The following is an 11,209-nucleotide window of genomic DNA, read 5'->3' as shown; positions in this document are numbered from 1 at the left end:
GCCCCACGGGGGGGGACAGTCATGCAGCTCGGAAGAATAAGCGGCCACCTCCCGAAGGGGACGACTCTTTGAAGCGTCTGCGCATGGACGAGGAGATTACCTTCGGACCAAGGGATGCGGTTCCCTTGGCTTCCGGGAACCATGAAGCTATTGTGATAGACATTGTCACCAATAACTACCGGGTGAAGAAGGTGTATGTCGACCAGGGTAGCGCGGTTGACATCATGTTCTATCGCGTGTTCAAGGAGCTCGGATTAAGGGATGACCAGCTGACCCCGGTCCGGACGCCCCTGGTGGGCTTCACCGGACCACCCATCAGCTCGGAGGGAATGATCACCCTGATGGTCACCGTGGGACAGGCCCCCAGGTGCCGGACCATTCTCGTTGATTTCGTGGTGGTCAAGCAGTCGTCCCCGTACAATGTGTTCTTGGGGAGACCCGCTCTGAACGCCCTCCGAGCTGTCTCCTCTACTTTCCACCTCAGAATCAAGTTCCCCACCCCTGGGGGGATAGCCGAGGTGCGCGGCGACCCAGAGGTAGCCAGGGCCTGCTACCTGGCCACTCTCCGGGGGCAGGAGAAGGTGGTCGCCCAGACAACCTGTTTAGAGCCCTACATCCCAGGGGATGAGGCCCAACTGCTGGGCACCCCGGATGAGATTGAGGAGTTCCCCTTGAGGAAGGAACGTCCCGACCAGGTCATCCGCATCGGGGCATTGCTGCCAGCGGACGAGAAGGAAGATTTGAAGGCCTTATTGAGGGAGTACTCCCAGGTCTTCGCATGGACGGTGGATGACATGCCCGGGATCCCTACGGACCTGGCGGTCCATCACCTCGACGTGGACCCTCACTTCAAGCCAGTAAAGCAAAAGAGAAGGAGTTTCGCCCCCGAGAGAAATGAGGTGATCAGGGCGGAGGTCGGCAAGTTGTTGGAGTCCAAGATTATCCTGGAGGTCTACTACCCGACCTGGCTGGCCAACCCCGTCCTGGTCAAGAAGGAGGACCTGACCTGGAGGATGTGTGTAGACTTCACAGACCTCAACAAAGCTTGCCCAAAGGACTGCTTTCCCCTGCCTCGAATTGGCAGGTTAGTAGATTCCACTGTGGGCTTTGACGTTCTATGCTTTCTGAATGCCTTTAAGGGATATCACCAGATAGAGATGGCCGAGGAGGACCGGGACAAGACCTCCTTCATCACCGAGGAGGGAACCTACTGCTACAGGACCATGCCCTTCGGATTGAAGAACGCGGGAGCAACTTACCAGCGCCTGGTGAACAAGTTATTCCAAAACCAGGTCGGCAGGAGCATGGAGGTTTATGTGGACGACATGATCGTCAAAAGTCGGACTGACCAGCGTCTCATACCCGACCTGCGGGAGGTACTGGACATCCTACTGAAGAGCCGGATGCGCCTAAATCCGAAGAAGTGCACTTTTGGGGTCAGATCGGGAAGGTTTCTCGGTTTCCTGGTGTCCCGAGACGGAATCCGGGCCAACCCGGATAAACTCCAGGCCATCATGGACATGGCCCCTCCGAGGAGCGTGAAGGAGGTCCAGCGGCTAACAGGAAGGATGGCCGCCCTGAATAGGTTTCTCTCGCGCTCCGCGGTCCGGGGGCTGCCCTTCTTCCGAGTACTGAAAGCGCCGAAGGACTTCCACTGGACTGAGGAGTGCCAGAAGGCCTTCATCGACCTAAAAACATACTTGGCCGAGCTACCATCTCTGACAGCCCCAGAGCCGGGGGAGACCTTATTCCTATACCTATCTGCCTGCAACGAGGCCGTCAGCGCGGTCCTGGTGCGGGAGGATGAGGGGGCTCAGAGGCCGGTGTATTACGTAAGCCGAGCTCTACAGGGGCCAGAGACACGATACTCGCCAGCCGAGAAGTTGGTCCTTGCCTTGGTACATGCGGCACGCAAGCTCCGCCCTTACTTTCAGGCTCACGGCATTGTAGTCCTGACTGACCAGCCCTTGCGTCAGATACTCACCAAGCCAGAGGTCTCGGGCAGAATGACCAAATGGGCTGTCGAGCTAGCCGAGCACGACATCGGCTACCAGCCCCGCAAGGCTATCAAGGCCCAGGCCTTAGCGGATTTCCTGGCTGAAGGGGCTAGCTTGAGTCTAACCGAGCTGAGCCCCCAACACGAGGAGCGGCTGCCGAAGGAGCCCTGGGTGTTGTTCGTGGACGGGGCCTCCAGCAAGGAAGGAAGCGGGGCGGGTCTGCTACTCATTTCACCCACCGGGGAAGAACTGACCTACGCCCTCCGGTTGGACTTCCCCGCGTCCAACAACGAGGCCGAGTACGAGGCCCTGCTCACAGGGTTGCGGATGGCCCACCAGATGGGCATAACCGCGATCCAGGTCAGGAGCGACTCACAGCTCGTCGTCCTTCAAGTCCTTGGGGAGTATGAAGCCAAGGACGAGGTTATGAAGAAGTACCTGGCCAAAGTTCGAGAGGCGGTGGCCTTGTTCGAAACGTTCGAAATCGAGCGGGTGCCAAGGTCCCAGAACAAGCGGGCAGACGCCCTTTCAAAGTTGGCATCCTCCTCATTTGCCCACCTGAGCAAGGAGGTATTGGTGGAGGTGCTAAAGCAGAAAAGTATCGATCAGGTCCAGGTCCTGGCTATAGACAGCTCGGCCACCTGGATGACGCCCCTCATTGACTTCCTCAGCTCGGGTGCCCTCCCCGAAAACAAAGCTGAGGCACGCCGAATCCGGCTCCGGGCTGCCAAGTACGCCTACACCGGGGGTACCCTCTATAGGAGGTCGTATTTGTCCCCCTGGTTAAAGTGCGTGACTCCCGAAGAAGGTGATTACGTCCTGCGCGAAGTCCACGAAGGAATATGTGCGGCACACGTGGGATCTCGGGTGTTGGCCAAAAAGTGCCTCCTTTTGGGCTACTACTGGCCATCTGTCTTCCGAGACGCAGCGGATCTGGTCCGGAAATGCCGAGCTTGCCAGGTACACGCCTCGCTGCGTCATCAGCCAGCTCAGGAGATGATTCCCATCCATAGTCCTTGGCCCTTCGCTCAATGGGGAATAGACCTCCTGGGTCCCTTCCCCCGAGCCCTAGGAAGATATGAGCACCTCGTGGTAGCTATAGACTACTTCACAAAATGGGTGGAAGCGGAGCCCTTGGTCTCTATCTCAGGGAAGGCAATTCAGAAATTCTTTTGGAAGAGCATAGTTTGCCGGTTTGGGATTCCGCATGCCCTGATATCCGACAACGGCCGCCAGTTTGCCGAGAACCCTTTCCGGAGCTGGTGCGCCGAGCTCGGAATCAACCAGCACTTCACGTCGGTTGGTCACCCCCAGGCCAATGGCCAGGTGGAGAACGCCAACCGAACTGTCCTGCAAGGGTTGAAGACTAGACTGGAGTCCGCCCAATCGAGCTGGCTGGATGAGCTCCCAAGTGTCCTCTGGGCTTACCGCACTACGCCCAGGGCGGCTACTCACGAGACCCCGTTCTCCCTAACATACGGAGCAGAGGCGGTGGTGCCCGCAGAGGTTGGTCTTCCCTCACCCAGAACGCAGAACTTCGTGGCACCGTCCAACGAGGAAGAGCTTAGGTGCAACTTGGACATGCTCGAAGTCAGGCGGGAGGAAGCGGCTATTCGAATGGCTAAGTATAAAAGCCAGCTTGCTCGCTATCACAACGCCAAAGTAAAGACTATACAATACCAGCCAGGAGACCTCGTCCTGAGGAAGAACTCGACAAGCAGAGTACGCGGCTCCAACAAACTCGACCCAAACTGGGAGGGCCCCTACAAGGTCCTGGAAGCGAGTCGAGCTGGTTATTGCAAGCTCGCAAGGATGGATGGATCTGAAGTACCTCGGACTTGGCACTTCTCCAATTTGCGGTTGTTTGTAGCGTAGGTTAAACCAGGGGGTTCAGTGGCTTGTCCTCGGAAATCCGAATTTTTGTTTTTCCATTCAATCACAGCTCGTTTTCATTTTCATTTGTATTTGTTTTATTTTCCACTTTTACAACCAGCACATACACTAGCACATTCAGCAATCCCTCGCTCAACGTCCTAGTGGGAGGCTTGGGGTAGTGGGTGAAGTGTGAAGTGTTCGGCCCAGGAGGTCGGCACGAACGCACTTAATGAAGTGTGAAGTGTTCGGCCCAGGAGGTCGGCACGAACGCACTTAGTGAAGTGTGAAGTGTTCGGCCCAGGAGGTCGGCACGAACGCACTTAATGAAGTGTGAAGTGTTCGGCCCAGGAGGTCGGCAAGAACGCACTTAATGCTTAAAGTACTCGGTCGGAAGTGCGAATTGTTCGACCTAGGAGGTCGGCAAGGACGCGCTTAATATTTAAAGCACTCAGCCCCGAGGGATGAGGTGTTCGACCCCGGAGGTCGGCACATAGCATTGCGAGTGGGCAAGGAAAGAAGAAAATAACTCTTCGAAATCTTATGTATACATTGCAAGCCTATCTATTACAGAGCTTTCGAGCTGCCTATCTATTACAAAACGCCCTGCCTATCTACCGTAAAACTTCCGAGTTGGTAATCTCCTTCGATGTCTGTTCTACCTGCGGGTGGCCCGACCGGGGTGGAAGCTGAAAGTACACCTCAAGCATGTTGAGAGGCGTATGGTGAAGGCTATTCAGGAGCCCGGGAGCAGGGAACCCATTCCGTCCTGGATGGACCTCCAAGAGCATTTTCAACTGGAGCATGGTCACATCCTTACAAAAAGACAGAATGGGCTTCTGGAGTGGCCACCGCCCTAGGCCACCGGCTCTTTCCCGGCAGCTCTGCCTGGAGACCCGTCCTCCTCCAGGGGAACCTCCTCTAGGTCTGCTCCTACGTCGGTTCGGCGGACCAGGCTCTTCAGGGCATGCCCCTTCCGGTACCCATCAAAGAGCCAGTCCAGCCTATCCTCGGCTGCAGGATCGTAGTCCTTGAAGTCCGCCACGTTGAAGCCGGGTAGGTTGAGGCCCTGCACCTGGGTCAGGGCCCGCGTAGAGCCAACCTGGAGGATGGGCTGGTTGAGGAGGGCGATGTCCACCTCGAACTGATCGGAGGAGATAAACTCCCGAACAGCCTTCTTCCGCTTTCGGCTGACGGTGCCGGAGAGCTCCACGGCATGCTCCTCCTTCAGCCTGGCCACACCAGCCCTCTCCTGGTCGAGTTCCGACCTGGTGGAGGCGAGCTGGACCTGGGCGGCATCCATCTCCTTCTCGGCCTTGTCTAATTTGGCCTTAAGGGAGCTGGCCTCCTGGAGGGCCTGGGAAAGCTTCCTCTCCACCTCCAAGTTCTTCTTCCTCAACTTCTCCAGGTCGGGAGACAGCTCGGAGAAGCGGGTAGCCAGGGCGGCACCAGCAGCGTTGGACTGGAAAAGAGAGAGAGCAGATCAGCATGCCACATCACTTAACCCAGACACGGGGGTGAAATCAACCCAGGGGCGATACTTACTTGGGCCTGGGCGGTGTAGTACGCGTCCAAGAGCTCAGAGGGGCTGGCCAGCTCCATCCACTTCCTGTCCCTAGGAAGGACCGAGCCCACCATCAGCTCGCGAGCCACCTCGGGGAACTGGGCTCGGTCGTTGATGGAGAGTTTCCAAGATGGACAGAAGTGGCGGGGGTCATGCATCGTGGGGGCTTGGCCTGGCTTCAGGGGAGCTATGTGGCGGAAGTGCCACAAGCTCGGGGGAGCCGACTCCTGGACCTGCTCCTCGGCAGAGCCCACGCCCAGGTGGACTGGTCCCCCGGAGACCCGCGCAAGAGGAGGAGGCTGTGCGGAGACTAGGGCGAGCCTCTTCTGCCCAGTCTGAGAGGGCTCGTCCCCTCTGCCCCTCTTTTGACCGGCCGCCTTCTTTTTGCTGGCGGCCTGCTTGGAGGGGGATGGTTGTGATGTCTCCTTCTGGGGGGCTGAGCCGCCCCCCGGGGTGGAAGCCCCACCTGGGGCCCCCCGAGCAGCTCCCGGCTGGGGGTCGGGAGTGGCCTCCTCGAGAGATGCGCCCAACAGCTGGGAGAGTTTCCTCACTGAAATGAACACCAGGTCAGCCAGACGAAAGACAGTAAAAGGCAAAAAAGGGAAAGTCTATACACTATGAATAAAGACAGGGTCAGAGCCAGCGTTACAGGTGTCGAGTTTGGGCTGGGGGGTCGCCACTTCCCCAGAGGATCCGGACAACGTCCCCATCAGCCCTGTTGCGGAGATCTGCTCGGTAGAGATCCTGGTAACATCGAGCTTCACCTTGGAGCCCAACAGCGGGCTGAGGGTCTCGTAGTCCAGGTCCTTTGGGTAGGGGTCGGCCTTGACCCCCCCAACCTTCCACACATTGGGGGGAAAATGTGTGGATCTGACAAAGAAGAAATCCTCCTTCCAATCCTTAACGGAGGAGGGGAGGCCGAAGAACAACTCCTGGGCCCCTTTCCCTCCCTTGGTCTGGGGGCCCCGGCGGGAGAAGTAGTACCATCCCGGAAGGGAGGACTTAAGAATGAAGGCGGCTCGGAAAAGGGAGAGAGAGTAGGGGATGTCGCAGAGAAGGCAGTAAATCAGGAATCCGGTGATGATCCTGATGGAGGTAGGGTGAAGTTGGGTGATTCTGAGCCCCCAGTAGGTCAGAATATGGGTCAGAGCTGGATGGATGGGGAGACGGAGCCCTGCGATGAGCTGCTCCCTGTAGATGGCCACGAAGCCTGGGGGAGGTCGGCAGGCTCGGTCGTCGGGCCCGGCCGCCCTCGGCTCGAAGGCCGGAGGGATGGAGTACGACTCGGCCAGCTCGGCCACGTCCTGGGGCAATAGGGTGGCCTCCTGTAGGTCTGGGTAACCGTAGGAGAATTCGGGATCCTCCCCCTGCTCCGAGGTAGGGGTCCCCTCAGAGGGATCCCTGTCTTCCCCAGCTCCGCCCTGGGCCCTGCCAGGGGAATCATGGGGGGACTGGGGAGAGGAGGTGGTTGCGGCCTCTCGCTCGAGGTAGGCGTCGAGCTCAGCCGTTTCCTCTAGAGCGCGGGCAGAAAAAGGATGGGATGAAGGAGACTGGGGTGGAGGAGAGCTCATGGTGTCAGTAGGCTCGGGCAGGTCTGAGGTGTGGAAGCTGGGACTAGAAGCAGAAGAAGGGGAAAGAGGGGGAGGAGAAGATGGTGACGAAGATGAGGGTGAAGGCGAGGAAAGAGCGATGATTCGGGGAGCTCTGCGGCGGACTGATACTATAGCAACAGAGGAGGAAGAATGATCCGACATAAAAAGTAGGAGGTAGCAGAGGGCAAAAAAGACACTGCAGAGGGGGAAGATGAATCGCAGAAAGGACTTACTGAGAACGGCAGAAGAAGGACTGAAGGCTCGCCGGAATCTGGGCACAGGACGCCGGAGGTTGCTGGAAAATGGAAATGTGAGTGCACAGGGAGCGTGATAACTTGAAATGCACAAGAAGAAGCGGAAATGGCAAATGGGACAGATGAGAATTTGGCATCCCCTATTTATAGGGGGAAGAGTGGAGGGAAAACGGTTGCGTGAATTTGAACCGACCCCCATGTGAACGCATTTAATGCTGGTACGAAAACCGAAAAGGCGGGACAGCTGAAAGGACGCGGGCACAGCGTCCCTGTGACAGCACTGTACCAGAAGTGACCTCGGCAGAGTAGTGCGCGGCTCTGGCCTTCCACGTGGCGGAGGTAGATTAGGTCTGCCTGACAGTCCTACCTAATCTAGGGGGCTAGTGCAGAGGCCCCGTTCCGGGCCCAGACACGTGGCAGCCCAGGAATGGCCGAGCTGGGCCTTGGCCCTCAGACCCCTGGGAGCAGCCCCGGGCCGTACCGACTAGGGCTCTCAGGGGAGGCGAAGGTCCATCCCGAAGAGGTCGGAGGAAGTCCCCCCCCCGAGTGCGGGATACTATTTATACCGGGCAAGTCCCGCGTCGTGCGGAGGTCGGACTCCCTCGCAGGTATAAATAATAGCACACATCCACTGTACAAGGGACGCTGATTATTGGCAATTAACTCTGGACAGTTGCTACTTCCCGTGAACCCTACTCACCGGAAAACTAACTTGGCCGTCGGAGCGCCCTCGGGGACAACCCTCGGGCCCCCTCTGTTAGCTCATCTTCTCTGTTTTACAGGTCTTGGATCAGCTCTCCCATCGACACCCCGAGCTGATCAGGTCAGCTCTCCTCGGGGAAGCGTCTGCGCTTCTTCATCAGGCTTCACTGTTCGCATAATCTTGTACCTTGCTTTGCTTTGTACACCTTTTTTTTTCCCAAAGGTGACAAATTTATTATTATTTTGTATGGCATATTTGTACCACTATCCAAGGTAAAAAATGGGAAGGGATGTTGTATCTATATCTAGAATTGAACCAAATTGTTGAAATGTAACTAAGTCGCGACACATCAACAACTTGATTCAACTAGAGCTTGGCTAAACTTAAGTTGATTTCTGCCTTAGTCTGAATTCAAGTTGATTTCTCTCGCAACTCAAGAAACATCCCTTGTTAGCTGCACTTGGAGAAAATTTTTTGATTTGTAAGTTATTTTTTTCCCTGTATAAATCATTGGTACTTGCAGCAAATGAAACCCTTGTTAAGTACCATAAGCTAGCACGAAGCTTGGTTGAGAAAATTCTTCAACTAATGTTAATGAAAGGCGGGGTCCTGTCAAATGATTGTGCAATTTAACCTTGCGATATGCAGGAGCCATGATGAAATAAATTCAAGAATTAGCCGACTTCATGTTTTAATTTGAAGTTTCCTTCAGGTCACGGATTCAGATTACCCAATTTTGTTTTGTCTATGTGGGTGTTTTTTTTTTTTTTTTTTTAAATGTTTGTGTTTAGGATATTAAGTATGTCAAAAGCAGCAGCACGGCATCACAATGCATAGTAAATGAGGTGCATACATGTAATGGGGAAATAGATTATTAAGTAGATATGTTTCAGTTACACTATCTAAATACTAAATTTAATGATGTTAAGCCTTTAGATTTGGAGGTTCGTGATATATTAATTAGGTGATAGATTCTCACAGCACATAAACATCTAGTTGTGCTTGATAAATGCCTCAATCGAGTATGAATGTGATCAATATATCATAGTACTTAGAAACAGTAATATTTTTTTCTTAACGAAGATGTCAAGACTTTGAATTGGAGTTCAAGGTAAACAGAAAATTTGTGTGCCTTGCTATCAATTATGTGTTAACTACTAGAGTACATGGTGAAACATCATATTTCTTTCATAAACCGTGGGTTGAAGTACCAAAGATGTATGCTAAATTTGAGGTGGCTTTGATAAAGTTGAAGCTCAATTTGGTTAATTAGTTCTAGTTTTTAGTTTATATTTTATATTTGGCTATATAGCCTCAAAGGATCATTTTCTTCTTCCAATTGCACTCAGATTGTCTCAAGGTTGTATACCATACTCAAACAACCAAATACACACGGCGGAGCATTTTGGTGAGTACTTGAAGTTTTGGACTTGATTCAACTTCAACCGAATCTTTAAGCACTTTAGACATAAAAAAGTAATGTATATACGGTTCTTGGCTCTTGTATTTTGAGTTTCAAGTAGGGGTTTTAGATTAGGACCCTCAAAACCAAATATTACCCTTTTAAAGTACCTTACAATCTCTGTAGTTCCATTAGATTGGGTCTACAAAATATTCAACCCCTGAAAACCAAAGCTGTAATCATCAAATCCCCGGAGGTCACTACTTAAGCTTGGCTTATAAGGGCGCGATGCATATACAGTGCTAATCCCTGCCTTCTTGTAAGTCTTCTTAAGGCGTTGTTAAACTTTTACAATAGGCCAATATCATGCGCTTAATATTGACCACTTCATTCAAATTAAGGAAACATTGGGTGTTGTTGACGGCCCTAATGTTAAATGTTTGGATGGGAGCCAAGATGACTAATGTTGATTTTGGTACCAAAAGAGTTGAAAAATCCAAGACACCAATGATGAAATATGTCGAGAACAACAAGAAGACATATTCTCGATATATGAAAAGTACGTTTTGATAGGCAACATAATCATAAAGTTAAAACAAACAACTCAAAATCTATACATTGCATCAATGTTCGCAATCTAAGGACTTCTTCCTACAAGTGTGATATTTCGATTGCAAACTTTAATCTTCTGGTAGTCTAAAAGCTCATTAGTTCTTTTTCTCTCTTTCTCTTTCGGCGATTCGACTGGACAACAGCTTCCTTACGGAATACCATGCAGGCTACAATACTTGATATCTGCAAAAACAAAGACACTTTCTTATTAGAACTTGATTAGAAGTCTAATTAATGTAAGTATGAGATAACAAAATGGTAATGTACATAATCAACAACATTTCAAGTAATCACTTCTTGCGCCGAAAATGAATGGGGCCAAACATTTGTCAAAACTATGGGATTAAAGTTAAGGATAGCATTACCAAAGGGGAGTTGATTACCTTAACATCCCATAGTTCGTTTAATCCCATAGCATTAAAGTCAAGGATAGCATTTCCAAAGGGGAGTTGTACATACTCACGGCAATCTTAATATGTAAATGGTTTTTTACATAAGAAGAAAATTGATTGCCTTATATTCAACAGTATTGCCAATAGCATTTGCTACATACACATCTGGATTTAGCCTGAATTGGTATATGCACCAATTGGTTCTTTTTCCAGGATGTTCTGTTCCACGATGGTAGATGAATTCTTTCTTGTAACCATCTGCTTGTCCACCAGTGTAGATGGCTTTTGCAGATGTAGGGGTCCAATAACCATCTCCAGTGAACACATTGTCATTTGGCGCTACGGTGTTAAAAAACCATTTCTCTCCGGTGCTATACTCGCAGCTATCTACAAATTATCAAAAAAGCTTTGGAAATGATTAACAGCTAACTGCATTAACTTGAAATGACATTTAATATAATTTTCAAGAACATGATCCATTGGACGCAAAACTAATAACCAGGTAGATATAGGAAATGTCTAATCATCAAAACAACTGACAGATTAGAAATCCAACAAAGATGGCAAAGAGAATCCTTAAGAAATTAAAAGACAGATGTTACCTGTCCTTGAGAAAAGAAGATAGAACTTGCATAGGGACTGCTCTCTAATATATATATTTTTTTGAAGCTGTACGTTTACGCTTTAGTCTAACTTATTATTTAAAGGGTCTAAGAAGAGTTAATTCAAAAGTATTATTGGAATAAGTAGAGGATGGCTACCAATCAGCAAGTGATAGATCGGAAAGAGAATGACGTTTACTAATAATAACAATAATAATA

At 51.5% G+C, this 11,209-nt stretch overlaps 1 protein-coding gene across 1 annotated transcript; it reads right to left on the bottom strand.

The window, feature by feature from the left end:
- Nucleotides 1-10,080: 10,080 nt before the first annotated feature.
- On the bottom strand, nt 10,081-10,775 carry LOC113757943 (NAC domain-containing protein 1-like; the record flags this gene model as incomplete). The annotated part of the gene is made up of 2 exons (XM_027301004.1): nt 10,081-10,179; nt 10,510-10,775. Coding segments are annotated over 2 exons (365 nt in total), but the record flags the coding sequence as incomplete, so codon positions are not given.
- Between the last annotated feature and the right edge of the window lie 434 nt (nt 10,776-11,209).

Source organism: Coffea eugenioides, unplaced genomic scaffold (assembly GCF_003713205.1).
Source record: "Coffea eugenioides isolate CCC68of unplaced genomic scaffold, Ceug_1.0 ScVebR1_3465;HRSCAF=4682, whole genome shotgun sequence".
Classification (NCBI taxonomy): Eukaryota; Viridiplantae; Streptophyta; class Magnoliopsida; order Gentianales; family Rubiaceae; genus Coffea; species Coffea eugenioides.
This window is presented reverse-complemented; position numbering and strand designations above follow the sequence as displayed.